This window comes from Parambassis ranga, chromosome 21 (assembly GCF_900634625.1).
Source record: "Parambassis ranga chromosome 21, fParRan2.1, whole genome shotgun sequence".
Taxonomy (NCBI): Eukaryota; Metazoa; Chordata; class Actinopteri; family Ambassidae; genus Parambassis; species Parambassis ranga.
Window position 1 is genome coordinate 5,830,174 of NC_041041.1, and position 25,453 is coordinate 5,855,626.

Here is a 25,453-nt window from a genome sequence, read left to right on the forward strand (position 1 = left end):
GCAGCACAGTGAAGAGGATATGACAGTTAAATCAAAAAAAATCCTCGTTATCCTCGTTATCAGTGACGCCTGTTTGTCTTTGCAGAAGTGCGTCTGTCCCTCTGACTGATGCTGCGGAATGAACTTCCTGTTCTGCGTCTAGAATCCAATGCGTCAAATGGCACGCACACAGAACCGGAATTACACAGGAAAACGTTTGGGTCTTCAGAATAAAAGCATAAACTGCACAGCATCGTGTAAATGCGGTGGGAAATTGCACAAACTCAAATGGTTTGGTAGGTGTTACAAAACTTCCTTGAAACAAAGTTCAGAACAAATGAAATAACCATAAGATCACAACAACAAACATCATTTACTGACAGCCACCACCATTATGCACTGATGGGAATGTTAACCGGCATGTGGAAGAGAAATTGATACAGTGGCGTAGGAAGCATTAAAAATGTGGGGGGGGGGGGGCACCTTCTGTGGGTGGGTGGTGAAAAAAAGTACATCAGTATATTATGAAATATAATATAATAATATGAAGTAGTTGCGATTTCCTGTGGATTTTAACAGGTTGTTAAACTATTTTACCTACAGAAGTAAACACTTAATGACTATTTCAGAGACAGATTCAACAAAAACTCGGTGACAAACAGAAACTAATTCCAAGTGAAACAACAGTTTTGTCAAACATACTGGTGCTACTACACTAACAGCCTCCATATCTGAGGCCTTCTCTCATTTACAGAGACAAAAAACTGGCAAATCCCATAGAAAAATGAACCAAACTGCTTAATGCAGATAATACTGAAACACTAAAAATACTAACTTACAAATAAATGCATGTCTTTATTTTTATTTGCTTATAAAACTGCTGAATTCACAACAAACCTTGTGGATGTGTTTATAATGATGCCCTGCCTCATCTGCTACATCAGTGTTTCCCTGTTCATATAATGCTCCACTGTGTCCTGACGGTTCATCACATGTATTTTATTCTTGCTGATAAGAATAGGAGCAGGTGGCTGTGCACTGGCTAGGCGAGGCTGAAGCTAGCAGGCTAACAGGAGCTAACCTGGCCTCATTACAATATGGGTTAATGCTGAAAACTCTAACTCTCCGTGTCTTTGTTAGGAATCTCCTCATGTCCATTGTGTGTGGGGAGGCAGCAGAAAAGACAACAACATGTCATCAGACAAATAAAACCGTCTACTGTAACTGAAAGTAAACAGCAGCTTCCTCCCAACTTTTCTGTTGATTTAACATCAACCTAACGTCACCTGGGGCCATGTGATAAAGCAGTAAGGCTTCAGCATGAGCTGGACTTTGTGGGATGACACTGACGTTACCTCCTCCAGCTTCGACCAGCACTGCATGCAAGCAATTTTTGTATTCCTCAAACGAGTTCCGTGTAAATTGAATTTCATTCAATGTCATTGGGGGGGGGGGGGGGGGGGGGGGCACGTCCCCCTCTGATATAATGGTAGCGACGCCTATGAATTGATACACCATAAATATGAGACTTCTACCTACCAACTTCTTTTATCCACAGCTAACAGATTTTTCTAAACCAAATAAATTAAATTAATTAAATTAAAATTAAATCAATGTTTTTGTGTTTTTTCTAAAAGAAACTTATGGATAGTTGCTTCACCTGCAGAATGTGGTGATGTTACTGCAGGTCCTTGCTTAAGGCTGCGGACTGACTCTATAAACACACCAGAACTAAAATGATAAACTATGTATTTTCAAGCTTTGTTTGATTATTTACTTCTATTATCCTAATCCATACATTTATATTTACTTTGAAGTTTTATGTGTTTGATATCGTTCTTTTAACTGCTCCCGGGCACCCGGAAGTGATGCTTTTCTTGTGAAAGGGATCGACCGGATGTTGTTTAGCCTCTTTCTGCTAACGGTAGCTTGACTTTAGCTCGTCGGGAAAAGCCCTGCGCTGACACACTTCCACACACATCTTTCCCAGTCACAGTCGCGGCCTCTCCCCGGGGTTGTTCCCATGGTTTTGCTGCTTTTATCGGGCTAAAACAGACGTAACGACCCACTGGATTGAATCCAAGCTCTCTGCTGTTGCCCTGCTTGTTGTGTAAAGGCCTTTAGCTGCCGAAGAAACCGGTAACGGAATCTATTTTACGCTTACATGACGACTTGTTCTCCCCACGGCTGCGGGGGAGAGCTCCTGTGAGGAGGGCTGAGATTTTGGAGTGACACGCTGTGGGTGGAAACAAACCCACTGGACTTCGGGCTAGCTAACTAATTAGCTAACCAAGTGGCAGCATCTTTTTAGCAGTCAGGGTTTTTCCTCGGTGAGACCGCGGAGTGTCTAGCAGCAGCCATGGCAGTAGGACAGACAGCTGTTGGGCTGCTCGTCCTGGCGTGTTTACACTTCCACGGCGGTGACTCCTTCAACCTGGATGTGGACAAACCCTCTGTGTACACCGGACCCTCTGGGAGCTACTTTGGCTTCTCTGTGGACTTCTTTAAGCCTCCAAACAGCCAGAGGTAAGATTTCAATAAGAGATGATGGTGGTGGTGGAGGATGCTCAGGCAGCCTGTCCTGTCACATAACATGTTTACATACTCACATCTTCTGCTTTTATAAAAGTTATTTTAATTGCATAATACGATTGATTTTACTATATTTTAAAGAAAACATTTAACATGTTCTTTCTGCTGCACTTACACAACAGCTTTCACATGAAAAGGCACTTTAATTCATAAAAAACAAGGTTATTTCTTTAGTCTCCTTGACATGTTTCAGATAACTGAATCATCAGTTTAGCTGTAAACACATTCAGTCTCAGGATTACAGTATTTAAGCGACCTTGTTGTGGCTTAAAGTGGTAAAAGTGGTGGTGGAGAAAAGGCTACAACGGAATTCATAAACCAGAGTTTGTCTGGTGCTCCACACCTTGCTGCTATATTCCAGATAAACCTGTGACTTGACTGTGCATATTTGCAGCCTCTCCTAAAACCACACAGGCATGCAGAGTGATTTAATAAAGCCTGAAGCTACATGAAGTCTAGTGGGGTGTTTGCAAATTACAAGATGAAGCAAGTGTTTCCAGTGTTTTATTATACTCCTGGGCATCTTGCAGCACTTTTGTCAAGACTTCTTTTTTTGTCAATCGTCAACAATATAATCCTCTTATAGACAGCCAATAGGAGTTACAAGTCTACATTTAAGGCAGATAAAAGCTTTTTTCTTTTTGTCTTTATCGTTAGAGTCAGTCAAGAGTCAGTCGCCCTGCTGATCTTGTTTCAGCGACAGAGAAGTGCCCCGACTATTTTTTTTTTGTGGTTTTAGCTTCCTGTCTGCACCAGAAGTGGGTTTATGAATGTGTCGTGCCTTCATTTGGTCAAATATGCGATTAGTTTTATAATCCGATGTGAAGCTGAAGGACAGACAGAGCTGCAAGAAAGGGATAGACTTTCTTATACAGCGGGCAGGGAAACACCAGTTAATTAAATTACTGCTGGAATCTGTTACTCGAGTTGCTATTAATAAAAGTCACGATACTCATACTAGTATGATGGAAGCACAGACCATTTCTAGTGTTTCTGGACTTAAACTTAAAAAATAATCACATTCCTATTAATCAACCAGCCACAGATATTGATGTGTACTGAATGTGTGTAGAGATAACTAGTTCTAGTTCTGAACATCGGACCTGTTGAATTATGACATTCTGAAAATACATAATTTGAAAGACCACACCCAAATGTTGGACAGGCGATGTCATCATAGAGTCCGTCCTGAATTCTGACTGCAGCTCTCAACATGACCAGACTGGTTGTCTTTTAACTCTTTCCCCCCTTGTTCTGGAATTCAGAGAGAAATGTGCTGAGATGACTGAAACAGAATCCAAACAGCAGGGACCAACACACATATTATTTTTCTAAAATCAGTACTTTTTGTGGAAAAAAGACAAACAGAAAATACTGGGCTGCGTAAATCAATAAATAGATTTGACGGATGACTTGATTTGCTTTGGTTTTCATCTCTTCCCACTGACTGTGCTTCCTAACAGCCTACAAAAAAACCACGTCAATCAATAAAACAGACTCAGCCTAAATATATCAGCATCCTGGGTCTAACAGAGTCCCTGGTGAAAAGTGAACATTTCACAGAGTGTAGTGTAGTGATCTGCTGGTTTCACTTTATTACACCAAGCAGCTGTGAACAAAAACTGTCTGTTCTGGAAGCAGCAAAAAATCTGATAAAAAGAAACCAAAGGATCTGCTCATCTCTTTGTATATTTAGTAAAAAATGAGCGTCTTTCAGCACTGATGTTTGTTTACTATTATCTGTTTGGTGGTGGATGTGGCCACAGGATGACTGTGGCTCTGGGCTGCAACACCAGTTTTACACAGTAAAACAGTTATGGTCTGTACTTGTCAGCTTATAAAAACAGCCACAGAATTTATGAAGTCAATGAGACCCTGAAGAAACAACTTTCCTTAAGTAAGGATCCTCGGAAGGTTCATATTCTGTATCAGCCTGCACCTGCAAGCATCCTTAGTTGATTTTCTTTATTATTACTGGACACATGGAGATACTTAAAGATCCTGTAACACAAGGACTGATGAGGAAGTCCTGAATCTTAGCCTAACTCTTACTGTCACATTGATGCCAGAATGTTCATGGAAATTTGAGAAAATTTTGTTAACACATAAAAAAGTGACACTAAAATGGCTAGTTTGTTTGTGAGGTCTTAACATTTAGAGGATGCAGAGGGCTGCAGGAACAATGCAGGACCCATTTGTTCAATGAAAATATGAATATGAAATGGTTATGTTTTTTTCCTGTTATCAAACATCTTCTTCTCCTCCCCTTAGCTCAGATGTCCTGATTGGAGCTCCTCGGGCCAACACGTCATCACCCAGCAGCGTTGTGGAGAGGGGAGCGGTGTACAGCTGTCCCTGGACGAGCTCCTCTGCCTGCCAGCAGCTACAGTTTGATAACACAGGTAGCAAACCTCGACACAACTGATGTTTTGTGTTCATAGTGTATCTGTCCGGACCCAACTTTGTCTGACTTGAATGGCTCATGGTCACCTTAGCAACCCTGTGACTGTTGAATAAATCCCCAGCAGCTCCCTTGTGTTTATGAATAAAAAGCCCAGGTTGGACTGGACATCACTGAATTCACCCCTGTATTATTTTCATTGCTAATAACAGACCACGGCAGCTTTCACAGTTTGCTGTAACAGTATGTTGTTGATGTGATAACGAGAGTTCTGCTCAGCCTGCTGCCGTTTGCCTCGTGTCAGGACGCATTCAGGAATGTGTGGAGGAACAGGAGACGCGTGGGCTCATCCAGTGAATGTGTGTGTCTGTGTGCATAAACACTCATTTCCTGGTCCTCAGTTTAAGCAAACAACTCTTTTCAGCAATACTTATAATTGTGCAATTAAGGCAGGAGCATGTATAAATATCTCCTGAAGAGGTCCTCCTGTATACGGTGGTGTAATAGGAGGAAGGCATCAGAGTATGTTTTGAATTTTAGATTGATAAAGGAGTTACGGTAAGTCATTTGTGACTACCTCAGATGAAGTTTATCCTTTTCATATGAGTGCATGAAGTGATCATCCTGCAGAAAGGCATCAGTTTTTTCTGTGGTTGTGTGTGTGGTAGCAACACAAAGGTAGGAACCTTTCAGTTAGAGATGAGCTGGTGGACATAGTGCAACTTTTAGCAATCTGAGGCAAATATTTCCCTCCGGAGTTAAAAGAGCATAAATACTACATCAAAACGTTTCACATTACATTGTTGCATTGCTGTTTGTGACATAGTGTCCTCAGGTGGCCCAAACATCAGCAACAAATGAGAGTGAAGGATCAGAAGTGTTGAAGAAGAAGTTGTTGTTGTCCTAGTTGTTGCTATCTGCTTTATGATTTTTAAGGCATGTTTTCACTTGGCTGGTTTGGTCTACTTCAAGCGAACTCTGCGGTAAATGCTGTGGTATTTCAGTTCATATGACTAAGTGTGAACTTAAAGTGGTGGGTCTTGGTTTCCTTCCAGACAGTCTGTAAACACACCAAGAAACAGGATGTAATGACACAAATGTCATGCCTACATATCACTGGCACTGCATATTACAAAAGTTCATAATTAACATTTAGTCTGATGAGCAGATTTTGTAAAGCTGTACAATACCATACCAGAAGAACTGTCCAAACAAGCTGTGACCTTACAAAGCCAGGTCTAATCTTGTGTTTTGGTTTGGGCCAACAGGACCAAACATACCTTTAATAGAAAAACAAGGACCTTCACTCAAATAGGTGAAGAAAAACCAGCATAGTAGCATAATACAGTTTAATACGCTCAGGAATCTTGCTGCTATAGCTCTACTTGGTCAGGGCTCAGCCAAAAAAAGGTGATATATTATCATAATTAAAATGTGGTGAACATTATTTTTAAAGGACAAAAAGTAAGAATGTGTGAGACAAGAACTCTTATCAGCTGAGGGAATATGGGAGTGTAGTATTATTGCCAGCAAACAGTGTTTTAGTTTTGACAAAGACACAGCAGTCTGAGAGACTGCAGGTTAGTGAAAAAGCAAAAGATGATGAGGAGTGTACCGGACCGGATTGTTGACATTCCGATGAATTCATTTTCTTTTGTAACTTCTATATGACATAAATAAAACAAATACATGTCACCCTATATTTTGATTTTTTTTCAGAATTGTGTAATTATAGATATTATTTTTTCATTTTTGTATTTCTGTATTTCCATCAGTGATTTTTTTAATTGAAAATCTTAATAGTAACGTGGATTTTTATCCCCAATTTCTTAGCGGTGCTGCTGAACTGATCTGCATTTGATTAGCATGTTTCCAATTGTTAAAAGCGGAAATATGAGGCAAACACTAGAATAATGCTTGATTATAAATACCTCACCTGTGTGTCAGAAGATTTAGGATGTCGATGCATTCAGCTGGTTTATTGCTGGCTTATCACTGTCTCTGTGGGTGTGGACAGTATTGCCTCATGATAAAGACAATCAGCTAGTGCACAGTGTATGAGAGGTAATATTTCAAAACAGGTCTTATCCTTTAATCCACCGCTGCAGCTGCACTATTTCCCAACAACACAGGTGACTACTCTCAGTGGCAGACATGACTTTTATAACTTGCCTGGACCGGTTGGTTAAGGACTGATTGTTCTTCCTTCTTGCAGAGTATCAGTACCTTGAATTCAGGCTTAGGTTGTTTATCTTCTCCAAATTTGAGTTCAAAGAAAAACCCAAAGGATCCAGTGAAAAATTTCAACCTGACTTTCTTCCTTGGGGCCACACAATTCACATCTGATGATAACAAGCACTGACTTGTGTACACTGTGAGTTTTGATGTAAATCATAAGCTCCATAAACTCTATTTAGGTTCCAGTCTGTGTGTTTAGTGCCAAACCACAGTCAGTCTGGACCAGTCAGTGTCCTGTAAGTTAGTCCTGGCAGTTAGGGACAGTGAGAAGCAACTATTCATACTATTACTTGCTCATTTTAAAATATCCTAAGCAGCTTGGTGTGTGACATTTTTGGCAATTCATTGATCTGATCAATTGAAGTTAGCTTGTGTTTAAATCAGTGTGAAGAAGAAGATCAATTCATTTCTATAATTCATTTAAGGTTACCTTTCCTATACAACAGGTCTATAATTTGTTCTTTTAATAAACAAACTAAATAGCCTTATGTTATTTATACTATTTGCACGACTGCATGTCATTTCTGTCTCTACATGGTAGTGCAGTTACAATTCATTGCTCATGACATGCTAGTTGGATAGACTGAACTGCATTGGCAACGTTAAGCTAAGCTAACGGCAGTGATGCCAGCAACTAAAACTTTTCTCACCCGAAACATTTGGATTATTTTTTTAAGCCATTGCACATTTGTCTCATTTGCTTTTATTTACTGGTTCATCTTCAGGCTTTATGTGCACTAAACCTTTTTTAGCTTCAGCTGGTACAACACTTTCTGTCAGTCTGGGAATGAGTTCAAGAAAGAAAGCAAACTGTGACAGACATGGGGGAATGAGGGAGGTGCTGAAGTGTAAATAGAAAGAGACAGGACTGTGTGTGTGTGTGTGTGTGTGTGTGTTTGTCAGACATTGTGTCGTTCAGTGTGGTTGGTATTCTGTGGGCGACCTCAGCCAAGAAAATAGGAAGTAACAAACATGCTAGTGACGCCCTGCCCCCCTCCTGATGCACAAATTTATTTTCCTATACTGCACATAAAATGGTCTCATTCAGATATGTCAGGAAAGAGCAGAGTTCAGATAGAAGAGTCTACTTATTGTAATAAAGTAACTAAAATAAAGGTCGTCTTTTCACACTGAATCCAATCTGATGCATTTCTGCAGCAGTTGGGTTGTTTAAAGCGCAACAGAGCAGTGTGTCTCAAATTGTATGAGACCAATTATGCAAAATATTGTAATTGTTTTTTATTAAATATACAGACTTTAGTTTGTTTATATGACTTATAGATCTGTTTTCTGTTTTGGTTGTGTTAAGTTACTGAAGCTGCTGTTATAGAATTTAATATGTTTCAGCAGTTCTCTTTTGTTCTTTGTCTGGACTGCAATTTGGAACATATCTAAACACACACATCATACCTGAGATGTTGGGCCAAGTGTGGGTTTTTCGGACTCCATTTATAGAAATATTGTATATGAGTAAGTACTTGAAGCATGAGCGAGCTATGGAATATTCTACAGTAATGACAAACTTTGAACTTATACACACATTCTTCACACAGGCCCTTGCTGTAGTTTGATGTGCTGATATAAAGCGTTTATGACTTAAGCTCAAATATCAGCTTTGCTAAGTTACTGGTGTAGCTTTAAAAAAAGCTGAATACCTGTTGAACTGTTGCCTCCATGCTGTTGCAGGCCTGTTACTTCCATAAAAGGTGAATTTGTCTCCCACAGCTTCAGTAAATCTTGCAGAGCGGGCTGTTTGTAAAGAGTGTTTACTTTTCAGCTGCATGGAGTTGCTCGATGTTACAGTCGGGTGGAGCAGCAAGCATCTACCCTCCTGATAGTACTGAGAGTCTGGAGGCTGTACCAGTATTCACTGATTCTGTTCCCTTAGGCTGTAACGCTGTTAGTGAGTGGCCTAGTTCTCTTAGCCGTGTGTGTGGGTGTGTGTGTGTGTTTTCTCCTACAATAGAGGCCTTTGTTGTTGATGTGACCTGCGTGATTGCTGGCCAAAGCTTTACTGGACCAGAGAGGAGAATTAACTGGAATTCTTCTGCGTGTGTGTAGTTTGTGTTTGTACTTTGTGTGTGTGTGTGTGTGTGTGTGTGTCTCTGTGTGGTATGACGGTGACTCAGTGTTAGCCTGCCTTATTCTGCCTGTGTCACTTTGTTCCTGCTGGGGGGGGTTTTTAAATGATGTTCTGTCCAGTCTGGGCCGTGGTATTTTTTCTGCCTTATTGGGGAAGATGCAGCAGGTTAATATGTTCAAAAATCAGTTATAAAAATGAGTCGCCATCAATCATTGATTGTGTATTGTGTAAACCCACCTGTCTGGTTTAGAGTACGCCATGATAAGCTGATAGAGAATCTCCTCTAGTGCCACTGTGAGGTAAACATGTAGTTTTGAGAGAAATGTCTTTAAGAATAAAACATCACAGAGCTAGATAGATGAATAGATAATTTATTGATTCCTGAGAGGAAATTCAAGAGCTGCTGTCACAGCTGCAGATCTTCAGTCCTGTTTCTCATGATGTTAATGTTGACATGAACTTGTGTCTTCGGTTAAGTCCTCCATTGACAACATTGACAGTAACAAACAAAGAGACAGCGTCTGTTGTCATGACGACAGGGCGCTTAAGATGGTAACTAGCTGGCAGGAAAGGCTTGGCATCGTGGCTCGGCTGATTCACCACCATAATTACAGATTAGGGATGAAATATTCTGTTTATTGCCAAACTGAGGAAACTAATCCTTTTGTCTTTCAGCTACAATGTCCGATGAGCTCTAACATGCTTTCAGTTCCACTTTTATCAGCCAAGCTTAGTTGGGGCCTTGTCAGAGTTTTCCCCTCCCCAAAATCCCAAACATTTTGGCTGTGAGTGGCTCAGTGCCTCTGGGATTTGGTGGTGTGGTCTTTGAAGACAGTACAAGTTTAGCCGCCTGGCTGCAGGCTGGGAGCAGTGAAGGGCCAGCTGCTGACAGAAACAACGCTTCAAAATTAGACAAAGCTCCACTGTTTTTTTTTACTATTTTGAGGATATCAAAATATTAAAATACACAGAATAATAAGGTAAACACAGGGACCCAGATGTCATGAAGTGGTGAAGGGTTAATTGTAGTGTGTTAAGTGTCTGTAGTTGTGTGTAAGTCTCGCAATGTAGAACTAGGAAACATTGTGTTACACCAAAACTATCACAAACCAAATGACACTTCAGCAGTGGTTCAAGTTTAAGAAACCTTGGCTTCTATGTAATATTTGTGCAATATTTGGTGCAAGTAAGAGCTCATCATCATCACACTGTGACTCCTCAGTGCCTGATTTCCTCCTGCCATTTCCTCCAATCATCCCTTGAGTATTCACCCTGTCTGCCCATCTGTTGGCAGACTTAGAGACCTAAGACTGTAAGAGCCATATATAACCTCAGCTGTGTGTGTGTGTGTGTGTGTGTGTGTGTCATAAAGCAGCCGTAATAGCCAAACATAAGTTTATCCCTGTTTGAATGGAAAGTTAAAAAAAGACCTGTCTTGTTCCACTGAAAAATAACCTTTAATAATGTGATGGACAAATGATTTTTTTCTCTGTATATATAAAATACCTCATACTAATGCTTGCGGTCTGTGAAAGCTGGCAACATGTTTCTAATATTGTGTCTTCCTGTCGTTTAAATCAACGAATAATTAATACATATTTTCTTTTTTTGCAGATGACAGAAAGAATAAAGATGGGGCTCAGATGGAGTTTAAATCTAAGCAGTGGTTTGGTGCGTCAGTGCGATCTTCTGGAGAACACATTCTGGTAAAATAACACTACATTTTATCAATGTATATCAACAAATATTGATATAATGGCTAAAACATGGACTATCGGCCCCATGAACCACTGTCCCATATGTCCATATGTTCCATTTTGGCCAGCTTTTTGAATTGGAATTGCAGAACTGCAAACTGTAGGTTTTGCTTTCCATTCCATTACACAGAAGTAATATCTGACAATCATCGTGCCAGTGGCCAGATCTTTGGTTCCGCAGTGAAAATCACAGTGTACTTGAGGAACCATGGAAATCCTGATTAAAGGTTATGCATATATATATATTTAGTGGGAAAGCACATTATTTTTGTGGTTCACACAGTAGTTTTCAATAAAAATAAATCAACCTATCCTCATTCCAGTGAAATGATATGCTGAATGTGAAGCTTTATTTCACATTGTGTTGTCGTGTTTGTGCAGGCTCTGAGTTCATTAGTGTAAATCTACTTTGTGTGGGTTTCCAGGCCTGTGCTCCTCTGTATCAGTGGTCAACGTTTGGTGTCTCCGAGCGTGAACCAGTAGGAACGTGTTACCTGAAGAAAGGAGGCGAGGTGGTCGAGTACTCTCCCTGTAGATCAAGTGAGTTCTTTTCTTCCCTCTGTCCTCTACGTCTGTCACAATGTCACAGCAGGTCACAATTGCTTTGCTAAGGTGTCCAGCTAATGCCAATGCCTAATGTTTTTTTTTACCCATCAAAAGTAACATCCTGACTGGGTTGGACACAGAGACATTGTGTCTGTACTTATTATAATTTGATGTCTACCACTCTCTAATGTTACCATTTGACCTGACTGTCCAGGTGCTAACTCACCAGAGGGTCAGGGCTTCTGTCAAGCTGGCTTCAGTGCTGACTTCCTCAAGGTAGGCAACCAGTGCTAATACAGAAAAACTGTCCTTTCATCAGCATTTAATTTTAACATGCTGCCTTGTTGTGAGCTGAGGCCAGTACTGCAGAATTTATCTGCAGGTAGAATAATTAATAGGGTAACAAATGCTTCTAACTTTTTTAACTGGATGCCTTGCTTCAGTTAGTTCTTTAACTGTTGTACTTTGACACAGCAGTGCTTTGATCTAAATCCTAATGCTGTTCTTAGTTTAGTGCTTTTACTCCCAGGAGTGAAGAAGACATGAAAGCTCTCAACTTTTTTTTCATTTCAGAAGAACAACAGAGTGGTGGTGGGAGGACCCGGCAGCTTCTACTGGCAGGGTGAGTGTTAACACTCACAGAGAATATGTGGGTTTGAAGGAGATACTGCAGCCTTAAAGCAAGAGTGGTGACTCAAACAGGTCACATCCAGGCCAGCTCTCTTTACTCTATATCTCTAAATAATTTTAACCAGTTAAAGGTAAGCAGATGGAGTTTGTGTTGTTCAACACTTCAAAGCAGACCCCAAAATGCAGCCTCTCCTGTGCACCACAAGATTTCTGCGACAGTCCAGACTTTCAGCTGAGTTTTATGTCAGTGGTTTTTTTTGCTGCTGGATCAGCGTGATTAGGGTGTGTTGCGTCACTGTGGGCACAGCATCACTGTGGGGATCAGTGGGCGTAGGGCGAGGCATAAACCATCATCTAAAAGTCACGACATTGTCCTGATGTTGTGACTCTGCATGTGGGCAGCTGCTTAGATACTGATCAGCTCATAGGTGGAAGGGTACTGGTATCAATAATTATGGTCAGTATAGTAATAGTATTCTATTCATCACTATATTGGCGAATTGCCGACACTCTGTTGCATTATTCCTAGACTCCTAGACTTCAGCTGATGCTGAAAGTTGTGTTGGAATGTTCAGGAAGGACAAATATAGTATCATCAATAATGTATGTGTCATCTTAGGTGAACCTAGTGACTACTTGGAGGGGCCCAACCCCTCAGCTGAAGGAAAGTGAATGGCTGTATGGAAGTGAAGTGGCAGCTTAAAATGCTGCACAGAGTTATCAGTGTAATCTTTTACAATCAGGGTTCACACTCATTCAAGAAAATGTGAAAATGTTATTAATAAATTAGGGCTGCACACAGGTGTTTTTAAAAACCTACTCAAACCTGTTCAAATACTGCAGTATGCTGTTGGTCAGACTGTAAATATAGCAACTGGACTTTCAGCATGCATCATCACAACTTAAGCTTAATGAGCAGGCAGGTTAGACTTTAAATGATGTGTGTGTCTGTGTATCAGCAGTGTGTTGTAATCCCTGTTTGCCTGGTTGTCTGACATTAGAGGGTGTGTCTGTGTCCTGAACGCTGAGTCAGTCACACACACATGTTTTCTCCCTGTATGGTGAGGCTCTTCCTGGGCTATGTTAGCCTAATTATTGTTTCCTGTTGAGTCAACACTCACAATTACACAAACCCGCACAGGATTGTACCACAACACACACACACAGCTCTGTTCCTGATTAGACTGCTGTTAACACTGTGTCTGCGGCTCCAGACACAGCAGTTGTGTGTTTTTTTTCATAGCCAAAAGTGTATCAGCTTGTAAACAAACTTGTTTAAAATCGTGTTTTTTTTCAGCATTTAGTGCTGTTCTCTTCTCCTTCACCTCCCTTTTCTGCAATTTTGGGTGTTTCTGATTGCCTGTATCCCTTTTATTCTATTAATATGCATCCTAATCAGACAGATTGGGCCACTTGTTTGGGCCACTCTTCTCGTCTGTTCATGCCTTGTTCCGGATTGTCCCTTTTTTCTTTCCTTGTTCTCTTCTCTCTATCTGACATTCTCCTCCTCTCTCTTCTCCAGGTCAGCTGATTTCCGATGACATCTCTGAGATTTTTAAGCGCTTGAGTAGTGGATACATCACCCCCCTTTCAAACACGTTTGCCACCAAGTCAGCCAGCGCCCAATATGATGACAGTTACCTCGGTAAACACAAACACATGCACAACCTCGATCTGTAAATAACACATAGATAGATAGATAGATAGATAGATAGATAGATAGATAGATGTCAAGTTGTAGAAGTGAAGTATTAACTCAAACAACTTTTAAGGTTCTCTGCATCTACCAAAGACAGCCAGGTTGTTTGAAGAATATGCTGATAGTGAATCGAGTGAGTGAATCGGTGTTTCTTTGTGTTCACCAGGATACTCTGTGACAGTTGGAGACTTCAATGATGACGGAACAGAAGGTAAGAGAAGAACCAGTGGAGGATATGATTACTACTTCTGAAGAAACTTTAGAGTGTGACCAAACAGATTCTGAGAATGTCTAAATGTCCAAGTGAACAACTTCCTAATTTGTTCCTAACAAGTAAAGATGATTCATTTCATGTCTTATTTCTCTCCCCTGCACAGATTATGTGACTGGAGTACCCAGAGGAGACAAGGCACTGGGTTACGTAAGTGCTAAATGTTCACATTCGTCAAAGTCAACAGTCCAAGCCCTCTCATCACTGTGGCTGTGGTTCATTTAGAAGTACAATGTTTTATATTTCTGAGGGAGGGAGACTTAAATAAAATAAATACTAAATACAAAAATAAATACTGACTACATTCTCTAGCATGAAATGCAATTACCAAGATCCATATTGACATCTTGTTATTGTGTCATAAAGAGGGTGTTTTCAGCTCCCGCCTCATGACACACGACACACGCTCAGTATTTCTTTGACTGATGTTCTGTTCTGTTTTGTCGATGTTTCAGGTGAACATTTTTAACGGTCTCAACATGGAGTCCATGGTCAACTTCACAGGCTCCCAGGTGAGATGTTTAGCACCTACAGTGCAGGTTGAACTACAGTGAAGGTGTTCTTCACTGCTGAACGCTGCTAATTTGATTGTCATAAAATAAGTGTGCAAAGCAGAAGTTACTTTGAGGTCCAGTAGAGCATGTGAATACTGAGTCAAAATATAAATGTCTCCTGCTACAGCAACAGTGAGAGAGAGGGAGGGAGCCTGGAGGGAAAGAGGCTGTCATCAGTGGAGTTAATGACAGAGTTCCTCCTCACTTTCCTGCCCGGCCCCCATAACTCACTCTCTGAACCCACCAACTTCTCTTTTATCAGTTTCCTGCTTCTCCCTCTTTGATGATCCGGTTCTGAGGAATTCTTTTTTGTTCTTTTCTTCTGACTTCTGTCTCTTCTTAAAGCTTTTTCTTAATTTCTCACCTCTCCCTGTGAGCTTCTCATCTCTGATATCATGTCCATCTCATGTTTGTTGGTGCATTGGGGGTTTGAATCTACCTCTTGCATGACACAGAAATTGTTGATGAACTGTCAAAGGAACTATATTGCTCTTTCACCTGTATGAAAAAACAAGAGTGTATTTGATGCTATTGATTAAAGGCACACAAAGACTTTCCTATAAGGAACAATAATGAATCTGGATGGAGTGTCAGAGGTGTAAAACACATTTTTAAAAAAATGAAGGAATCAGGTCGCTGTGCCCTTATTTAACCAGCCGTCCATGCAAATATGTTTGTGTTAATTTTGGTATAAAATCTGTTTATGAATAAAATTTGCCTTACAGTCCACCATTCTTTATCATTTCATCCGATCCCTCTCTGTTTATAGATGGCTGCCTACTTTGGACATTCAGTAGCTGCTTCTGATGTTAATAAGGACGGGTAAGTGCATGTTTATCTGTTTTTTGATACTTACCCTGTCCTTTAACAAATGGAGCTCTGTCATTTCCTACTGCAGGAGCTCCTGGCTACAGAATTTAAAGGCACTTTTATCACTTCTGTTTTGCTCTGGCAGCCCTCAGGAACTGCATGTACTTCCTCCTGCCACCATGAGCTTTAATAGCCTCTAAGTGAAACCAGATTTAAGATTCACATTGTGGGTTTTGGTGTCAATAGTACTAGAAAGTAGCTTCAAACATCTTAAAGCTAAAGTGTTTATAGTGCTTCAGAAGAAGGCGGTGCAGAAGGTGTGGTTTTCAAATGTGCACTCAGCAGACACTCTGAAATAACAAGATCCAGAAACAACCAGTGCATCTAGTATTTTCATTAAGACACATTTCTGCCATATGCAGTGTTGTTACAGCTGGTGCTTCTAATCATTTCACCATGAAACATTGTACTGTGACAAATAAAAGTACAAAAGACCACAATTTAATGTAAAGAATGCAGGTATCAGACAATCAGAGCAATAATTTGAGACAATTATCTAATTTTGAAAGTTTTTTTTTTGTCTTTCAGTTTGATTGATCTGCTGGTTGGATCTCCTCTCTTCATGGACAGAGGGTCAGATGGAAAACTTAGGGAAGTGGGACAGGTAGGAATCACGTTGGTTTAATTGTACTCTGTTACCACACTGGCTGCTCTTTACTACACCTGCGCCTGTGTGATCTGCAGGTATCTGTGTATCTGGGTCGAGGCGGATTTTCCTTCCGCCCAGCTCAAAAGCTGACGGGGTCAGAGGTTTACGCTAGATATGGTTCTGCCATCGCAGCACTTGGAGACCTGGACCTGGATGGATACAATGGTAAAAGAGACATAAAGAGGATCTAACCTGTACCCAGATAATAATTCTGGAGTCATGAAATATATCCACTGCCGGGTTTTCATAGTAAAACATGTCTGTAATCTTTTCTTCTCTTTTTTCTGTTATTCCTTCATAGATGTGGCTATTTCTTCTCCTTATGGAGGCCCTGACCACAATGGTTTGGTCTACATCCACAATGGCCGCCCTGGGGGGCCTGACCCCTCACCCTCACAGGTAAATAAATACCATGGATGCAACTTCAACCAGAAACCATGAGTTTAAAAACCACTTGTGCTTTTAACGCTATGCTGCTACTGACAGTTTCAAACTATAAAATCCAAAACAGAGTTGTTGTGTACCATGTCTCTTAGGTCCTGCAGGGCAAATGGGCATCGAGCTACATGCCTGCTAGCTTTGGTTACTCCATGACTGGAAATACTGACATAGACCAGAATGGATATCCAGGTAAACACACACACCTGTACAGTGTGTGTAGACACAGCTGGAGTCTGATGAATATCTGTAGTGCTGCTGTGGGAAAAAAGCTGAGGTGTGTTTCTGTCCCACAGATTTAATAGTTGGAGTGTTTGGAGCAGACAAAGCTGTTTTATACAGGTAATCAAATCCTGTGTGTGTGTGTAGTCCCCTGCTGTGGCTGTATGTGTGTCTGTGATGCTGCTGAGGGAGGCTGAGGAGTGTAATGAGCAAGGCCACCTCTGATATCAAAGCACTGCTGTTTCCTACAGTTTGCATCCTACTGGCTTTATGGATGCTGTTAGGACCAGTGTAACCTGCTGAGTTTTGAGGTGTATTTTTGTGCAGTTACATCCAATAAATGCTTCTGTAGTGGGGGGGGGGGGGGGGGGCTCAAGGCAAGCAAATAGAGAAAGCGGCACCAAATAGATCAGTCCGTCAGTGCCCTCAGTGAACAGTTTGTGTGTGTGTGTGTGGCAGAGCCCGTCCAGTGATCAGTGTGAACGCCACCTTAGACATCACACCTCAGATCATCAACCCAGAGGAAAAGACCTGCACACTGCCTGGTACCACCACATCTGTGTCATGGTGAGTTCTCAGTTTGTCACCTCAGTCATGCCCATGTAAAACTAATCAATTAATCAGTAAATAAATCTCATTTAACGCCCTTCTTGGTTGAGTGTAATTTTGTTTTTCATAAGCTTTTACTGACTTCTTAGGGGAGTGAGACACCATCTCTCTCCTGGATATTCTTCAACTCTGAGTTTCAAAATAAAAGCACTAGAGCATTTTGCTACAATCGAAATAATCATTTGATCTTGTAATATAGTCTTACTCAGTTCTTTGAAATGCTATAGATAATTATGTACGTTTGTGTTTCAGTTTCAAGGTGAAGTACTGTCTGAAGGCAAGCGGCCGTGGAGCTCCTGCTACTCTCAGTAAGTCAAACCTGCTTGTGCATCAACTGAAGCTCTTTCACTTTCAGACATCTTCATTTTCTTTTGTTTTTAACTTTTTCAAAAGATTTTCGCGTGGACCTCATGTTGGACCGTCTGAAGCAGAAGGAAGCGACTAAACGTGTCCTCTTCCTGCACAGCCGTACCTTTCAGTACTCCAAGAACATGACAGTGTCCAATGACAAAGGCCCGGCATGCGAGGAGCAGTTCGTCTTCCTGAGGGTGAGGAAGTGGCACGAACAAGAAAAATCTACACATAGACAAAAAAGGATCTTCATTTGATCATTGTATTACACAGCTTTTGCTCTCCAACGCCTTTTTTCACATATTTTTAAGGCATATTTATGTTTAACAAATACATATTATGAATTGTAATTTTAAAGTTACATGAAGAGACAGTAGAAATAAATAAAGTTACAATACACAGTAAGATATATGCTTTTTGTAGCTTATAAGGGTAGAAACAGTTTACATATCAATATTTTGTCTCAGGACGATCGTGAGTTCCGCGATAAGATCACGCCCATCTCTGTAGCTATGGAGTATAATCTGGATTATCAGCTGGCTGCAGACAAAACCGGACTGCTGCCCATCATCGACATGTCGGCCCCATCCAACGTCACCAAGCAGGTAACGCCACTGTGCCCGATTGGTCCCAGGGTTTTGCAGGACTTTTTTTTGTTACTGAGTGTTTTATTGTCTTTCCCAGGCTCACATCCTGCTGGACTGTGGAGATGACAACATCTGCAAACCTGACCTCAGGCTGTCGGTGAAGAGGTGGGAAACCTTCTGCTCTCAGTTTATTACCAACATGAAGTCTTTGTTTTATCTTAAAAAAACAGAAATATCATTTGATGATTTAGTTAATTGTTTGCTTTGTTCCAGTGACCGTGACGAGATCTACATCGGTGATGATAATGCTCTCACCCTGGAGATCACCGCTGAGAATCAGGGTGAGGGAGCCTATGAAGCCGAACTCCACGTCTACCCACCACAACAGGCTGACTTCACAGGGGTTGTCCGCAGTCAGGTAGCATCTCCGATCACGCTGCTGCTCATAAGAGTGAGATTTTTACTATGTAGGTTATGAAGATCTGATGGTGTGTTGTTTTTCATAGACTCTGTCCAGGCTGTCCTGTGCCTATAAGAAGGAGAATCAGACTAAGATGGTGGTGTGTGATCTGGGAAACCCCATGAAAGGAGGTACCAAGGTCAGTGATCACACCTCATCAATGATTACATTACAATGTTTAAAGGCTAAATAGGGCAGGTTTTAAGTGTGTTTTTATTGCTTATTTATTTCGTCTTGCTGCTCTTTTCCTGATTGGTGCTCGGCTGCTTCCTGTGCTGTCCTTGGTCAGGTGCTGGCTGAGTTGAGGTTCAGCGTGCACCAGCTGTCAGAGGAGGACACATCTGTCAAGTTTGACCTGCAGATAGTAAGGTATGACCGTGTCTGCTTGTTTTTGTGCAAAATCCAACTCACATTGTTGAAGCAGAGGATATTTGGGCCACCTGCTGGCAGCTAAAGGAAGCGTGGTGGGGCTTGTTGTCATCGTTGTTTTGTAGCTGGCAGAAGAACAGGACACTAAGTGGAACTTTGTAGGAAGTAGAGTATTAAATTCAATATGACATCGTTGGTTTGTGTGTTCACATGGAGAGGTGTGAATCATATTTTACAACTTCACAGAAGTATGTAGTAAAGAAAGTAAACAATGAGGGATAAAACACAAAATAAATGATTAAAGATATAAAATGACTGACTGTTGGCTGAGTGTGTACATGTGGGGTGAGGATTTGTAGCTACCCAACAAACTGACTTCATTAAGGGCACTCAGGGTTTCCTCCTCATACTCATCTAAATGACGAAAAGCCTGAAAGTAAAGGAAGCAGCTTGCAGTCAGTCAGTCTTCACATTCCTCTGTCAGTCTGTGTGTTTGTGTTTTTGTGGGAGAGAGAGGGGGAGATGGAGGGAGCTATGATAATGAAAGGTTTCAGCAGTGTTTGGTTACTGCAGCACTCTGAAACACTCTTACTGAATGGCAGTTTTTGCTGGTGTTTAACTGACTCAGGAGTTCCCTGCAAGCTGACAGTCACCACTTTTGTCCTTAAACAACACTGTGTTAGTAATAAAGCTCTGACACATTTCCTTCTAATACATCAAGTTGTTAATGTAGGACGTCAGTATTCCTGTCAGGAAGCAGTGCCCCTGCAGTGCAGATATATTGCCTGTACTGGATCCACATTCATGCAAGTTTTGTTTTTCATTTGTTTATCACTTGGGAGTCATTTAATGATGTTTGTGTTTCAGCTCAAACCAGTTTGACAACGTGAGTCCTCGAATCTCCAGTGTCACCAAGCTGGCTGTGCTCGCTAAAGTCTCTATCAGAGGGTAAACGTACAATGCACAACGAATCAAAACAAAAGCCTGTCAGTAGTTAATTTAAATTTAAATTGGATTACATGGCCACGTTCATGTATATAATCAGCACTGTGTTCAAAGCTTATTCACTTGGCTCACAGAGACCCAGATTGTTCTAAATAATCTGCGTGTTTCTTCCCAGGTCCTCGTCTCCAAGTCAGGTGCTGCTTCCTATCGCCAACTGGAAACCTAAAGAGCGCCCAGTGATCGGAGACGACATCGGACCACAAATAGTCCACGTCTATGAGGTATATGAACACACACTGCCTAATACCGGTCTTCTTAAGCGCTTTGAGCACAGACATCAGAAAGGAGTGAGGGCTGGGGGAACATTTGTTCAACTAACCGAGGAGTCGATCAGTCAGAGCCTGTCTTTGTGCCACTATCGAGCTTTTTCTACCAATCTCTGTAATTTGTATTGAGATCATTCTAACACAGTCGCTCCCCCACAGCTCCAGAACAACGGGCCCAGTACAATCAGTAAGGCGGCGCTTGAGGTGGAGTGGCCCTACCAGTTTAAGAACGGCTCTCTGCTCTACATCACCAGCTATGAGACAGAGGGACCCATCAACTGTACCACAGACATGGAGATCAACCCGCTCAACGTTTCTGTAAGACACAGAATGAACTGACGTTTGTACACATTGGTCTAGGCATCAACTGCATAGTACAAGCTGTGTGTGTGTGTGTCAGAACCCGCTGACCACCCAGAAGAACACCAGCGTCATTCCACCCAGAGAACGAGACACAGAGGGACGAACCAGGAACCATGTCCGCAAGAGAGACCTGGAGTCCAGGGATGGACCAAACGACCTGCAGACACTGGTACACACACACGCACACAAACACACAAATACGCACACACACTCTTTGATTCGACATTAAGCATTTCCTCACACCTGACACTAAAGCCGGACTACACTTTGACATCTGAAGCCTCTTTGTGTGTTTGTGTAGGATTGCACAACAGCCGACTGTCTGCGGCTGAAGTGTCAGGTTGGACGACTGGAGAGGAGGAAAAACGCCATCCTCTTCATCTACTCCAGACTGGCTGTTGACAACTTCCTCAGGGTAAACAAACAAACAAACAAACAGAATCTTTCAGTATAAATTTATTTCACCATGTTTGGCTTGTTTGAGCATATTGGTTTTTTGTTTCTTTCCAGACTGAGAACCAGAATCGTTCGTACGTGGTTCGGTCTACCGCCTCCTTCAGTGTTATTGAGATGCCGTATAAGAACCTGGTGTCAGAGCTACCATCCAACAGCACCACCGTAAGATGCACACTCGAAAGATGTTTTAAATATCATTATTTATTATTTTTGGTGGTCATATGCAGCTGTTTCTACACTTAAAGAAAACACACCTTCAGTTTTCAGAGGGTGTATTCTGTATTAAAGGTGTGTGTGTGTGTGTGTGTGTGTGTGTGTGTTATTAGGTGAGTTTGTCAGTGATGTGGGTGGCTGAAGCTCCTCAGGCAGTGCCAGGATGGGTGGTGGCTCTGGCTGTGCTGGCAGGACTGCTGCTGCTGGCGCTGCTCATCTTCATCATGTACAAGGTGAGGAACGAACACTGTAGGCATGACTCATATCATGACCGTTTCATTGGACTATAGGTTGGTCAAGAGAAAAATCACATGCGATGCTACAGCTCTGATTTGTCTTTTCACTCTTCAGTTGGGTTTCTTTAAGAGAGTGCGCCCCCCGCAGGAGGACTGCACAGAGAAGGAACAGCTGCAGCCAGAGGAAAATGGCAACACTGATGCGTAAAGGTCAAAGTGTGTTGAACTGAAAGTCCAGGAGAGGAGGAGAAATCAGGGTAAAAAAGGCCTCTGAGAGAATTTCACTGTACTGACTGTTGGTTGGAGGATAATGGTACTGGTTTAATATTTTAATTTTTTGTCTTATTGTGTAGGTGCCAAACAAGAAGCATAATTTAAAAAGTTAAAGGAGCAGTTCATCATTTTGAGATAAAAGCTGCATCGTGTCAGTTTTAACACTGAAGCATTCATTTACTTCTATGGCTGTGAGTCAGATAATCAGATCTTCTCATATGATACTAAATATAAAGCTACAGTCACTAGCTGATTAGCATTAGCTTAGCATGAGGACTTGAAACGTGGTGACATGAAATCAGATTAAATGCATACGTTAACAAATGTAACTCTTTCTCTGGACATCCATAGGTGTAATATATAATAACCAGGCATTTTAAGCTAGCTTTGTCTGGAGTCTTTATGCTAAGCTAATTGGCTTCAGCTTTATGTTTGATGTTCAGACCATGAGAGAAGAAGAACCACTCTCAATCTGTTGAACTGTTCCTTTACCATGTCTGGATGCTTCTTGGGTTTGTGTTCACTGTGTTGTTGAGGTGACAGTGTAATATCACTTGGAGACTTTCAGCACCAGAGCATATGACCTGATATTTAATTTGCACATTTTTTTTGGTCCAAACATTAAATGGTTGATGAATTTCTGGTGCTTGTTGCCCTGAGAGTCCAAAACTGCTGAAACATTTAAAACAGTTTTAAATCAGTTTTTCTGAATAATACTTTTGGGTTGAGATGGAGGTACCAAGAGTACAAACTGCTAAAATATTGATGACTGTTATTGATGAGTGAAAAGAAAAAAATATGATTAAATGAATGAAAATGTACAATAAAAACAAACTATATCAGCTAAATCAGAAAAAGCAGCAGTGCCAACAATGACACTCCAGCAGATGATTAGTCAAACGGCACCATCTCCTCTATCAGCTCTGTTAAACCGATTCTTCTGTTAGTGTCCTGAATGATTGTGATCAAAACAGCAATAACATAGCAATATGAACTTTGATTATACCTGATAGCTGAATTCAGGGTTCTGTTGTTGGATACAGATGCATTTGTGTTTGAGTGTTACAGTAATATATTCACCCTCACTTTTCCTTCCTGCTTTGTGTTTGGGGGCGTGTTTGAACTCCTCATGTTAGGAGTTCTGCTTTGGGATGCTGCTGGGGTGTGGTTATTTTTATTTTGTGTTTTTGTATGTTGTACAAAGCAATCATAGTTGCAATAGGGGGTCCATCTCATTTCAAAATCAGTGATGATGCGTTTAGAATTCGTCCTGTAGAACTGACCGGTCATACAACCCCGCAGCCTAATCACAACCTCTGCGGTTGTTTTTTAGTACGTTGATGCTGAATTAGCTTCTGTGTTTAAATTATGTGGAAGAACAAACTGAAAAACAAAAACATCAAAAATGTCTTTTAGGCGAAGCTAGCTGGCTAACTCTGCAGCTAGCTTTCTGTGATATAACCCACTGAGTTTAGCCACACAGTTCTTTATTTGGGTAAGAGTGCAGTGAGTGTGCTGAGCTAGTGTGCTTTGACTTTGTATGGCAGTGTATAAAGCATGTTAGCCATTTAAATCTTTAAAAGTGTTATTTGTAATAATTGGACATAATCTAAAATTTGAATTTATCTCTCAAACCAGATCTTTTCAGTCACTGGCTAGAGCAGCCTTAGCATCAGTAAACAGAGTGGGCGGGGCTTAACACACTTACTTACAGTTGAGGCGTTCCCAGCTCTTCCTGCACTGAGGCCTGTTTGTTCCTCCACCTTTGTGTTTTTTATTAGTATTATTTCCTCAGATTTCAGAGTGGTGACTGGCAGCTTTGCAGAAAACAAAAACATGATAAAGGCAGGTTGCTGTTTTAAGAGTCTATGACTGTGTGTGTTTGAATGAGTGTGTGTGTGTGTTAAAGTATTAAAAAAGAAAAAAAAGATGCTATTTACCCATATTGGGTTTGCATAATGAATTAATGTTAAAGGTTGGTGATAGTTTTAATCCACTCAATGCTTACAAAAAAGTAACTCCACAGTTATACTTTTTTCTTTTTTTTCTCGGTTTTTGTTGTCCATCTGTATTATACTCTGCTGCCTCTAGGTGTCACTATGCCATCGTTACAGATGCACTAATACTACTGGTGGTATCGCTGAATAACTGCAGATACAGTTAATCCTGATACCAGTGCTCACATGTACAAGAGTTTGTTGTCTTTTTTAACACAGAGACAGATGTTGAGTTCCTAATGGAGGGAGATTCGTAGATTTTAAACGCCAATCAGTAATTCAATAATAACATTTTAGATTTCAGTCATTTTTCTTATGCCTGCCCCTCAGTCCATCAACAGATCAGTAAACTGATAAATAAAATTACATTTGTGTTTTAATTACTTCTTATTGCAGCTCTTTCAATCATTTGTTTCTCGAGGCTTCTCAGACCTGATGATTTTGTATTTTCTTATTTTTGATATTTAGTCAAAAAATTGTGAAATTCTAGCTGAAGAAGCCACTCGGAGTGGCGAAACGTCTTTAAAAAAACAATCCTTGAGTTCAGTTGCCTCGATTTAAACTCTTGGAAATATAGCAGGCATCTTCAATTAAACACTGACAGAAATCCCAGCCGATGAAATGTTGCTAAATTCCTCCACGAATATTTTTTAATAATTTCCTTTCTCATGAGCAGAGAGCTGTATGTTGATACAAATGAGAGTCTTTTGGTGTGAGCACTGATCTTTGGCCGTTGGTATCTTGACGAGGTCGACTTTGAGTCCTGACAGAGTGGCTTTACTGCACTGTTAAAACGTTTTATAAAGATTTTTCTACAGTTGGTGTGTAAACTGGTTTAACACGTCTTTCTCATTACCAGGGTTCAAACAGGACTGAAGTCATTTCACCCTCACTTCAGTCAGTCCAGCTTTTCTAAACATCATGTTAACAGCCGGTATACTGTCTGTAAAAGTTCAAGTTAAAGCTGAGCTGAGTGAGGAGGAGGATCTGACTCCAGTCCTGTAGCAGTGTGTCTTTGTTTTGTTTGAGGGGTTGATGTTTTATATTTAATACCACTCTGTCTTTCTTTCTTTCTGCCACAAGAAAAATGTTGACTATTTTTGATGTATGTATTCTTTCACATAGAGAATAATGATTAACAATTTCATAAAGAGATGATTTCACCTGAAATAAACTGAACTGTTCACATGTTAGTCTTTTTTCTCTTTGTGTATAGTAAGTCTCTTTTTAAGAGTTTTGTGTTGTTTCTCCTTAACTATTTATGAAGTAATCTGAGTATTCTGTAGTGTGCTGAATGTACTGAACTGTAACCTCACAGGAATCCAGGCGCGTTGCACGG

The 25,453-nt window shown here is 40.9% G+C and overlaps 1 protein-coding gene across 1 annotated transcript; it reads left to right on the forward strand.

Moving 5' to 3' along the window:
- Window positions 1-1,928: 1,928 nt before the first annotated feature.
- itgav (integrin, alpha V) lies at window positions 1,929-25,307 on the forward strand. Its single transcript, XM_028393039.1, has 32 exons — window positions 1,929-2,505; window positions 4,843-4,973; window positions 10,908-10,999; window positions 11,476-11,590; window positions 11,811-11,872; window positions 12,170-12,218; window positions 13,749-13,871; window positions 14,092-14,136; window positions 14,303-14,346; window positions 14,652-14,708; window positions 15,520-15,572; window positions 16,149-16,224; window positions 16,305-16,434; window positions 16,571-16,668; window positions 16,806-16,899; window positions 17,004-17,049; window positions 17,389-17,496; window positions 17,791-17,846; window positions 17,932-18,086; window positions 18,357-18,494; window positions 18,574-18,641; window positions 18,750-18,894; window positions 18,983-19,075; window positions 19,226-19,305; window positions 20,173-20,253; window positions 20,426-20,531; window positions 20,736-20,894; window positions 20,977-21,108; window positions 21,241-21,354; window positions 21,450-21,557; window positions 21,722-21,841; window positions 21,960-25,307. The coding sequence occupies exons 1-32, from the start codon at window positions 2,339-2,341 to the stop codon at window positions 22,050-22,052; spliced, it is 3,138 nt and encodes a 1,045-aa protein (XP_028248840.1). The 5' UTR covers window positions 1,929-2,338; the 3' UTR covers window positions 22,053-25,307.
- Window positions 25,308-25,453: the final 146 nt, after the last annotated feature.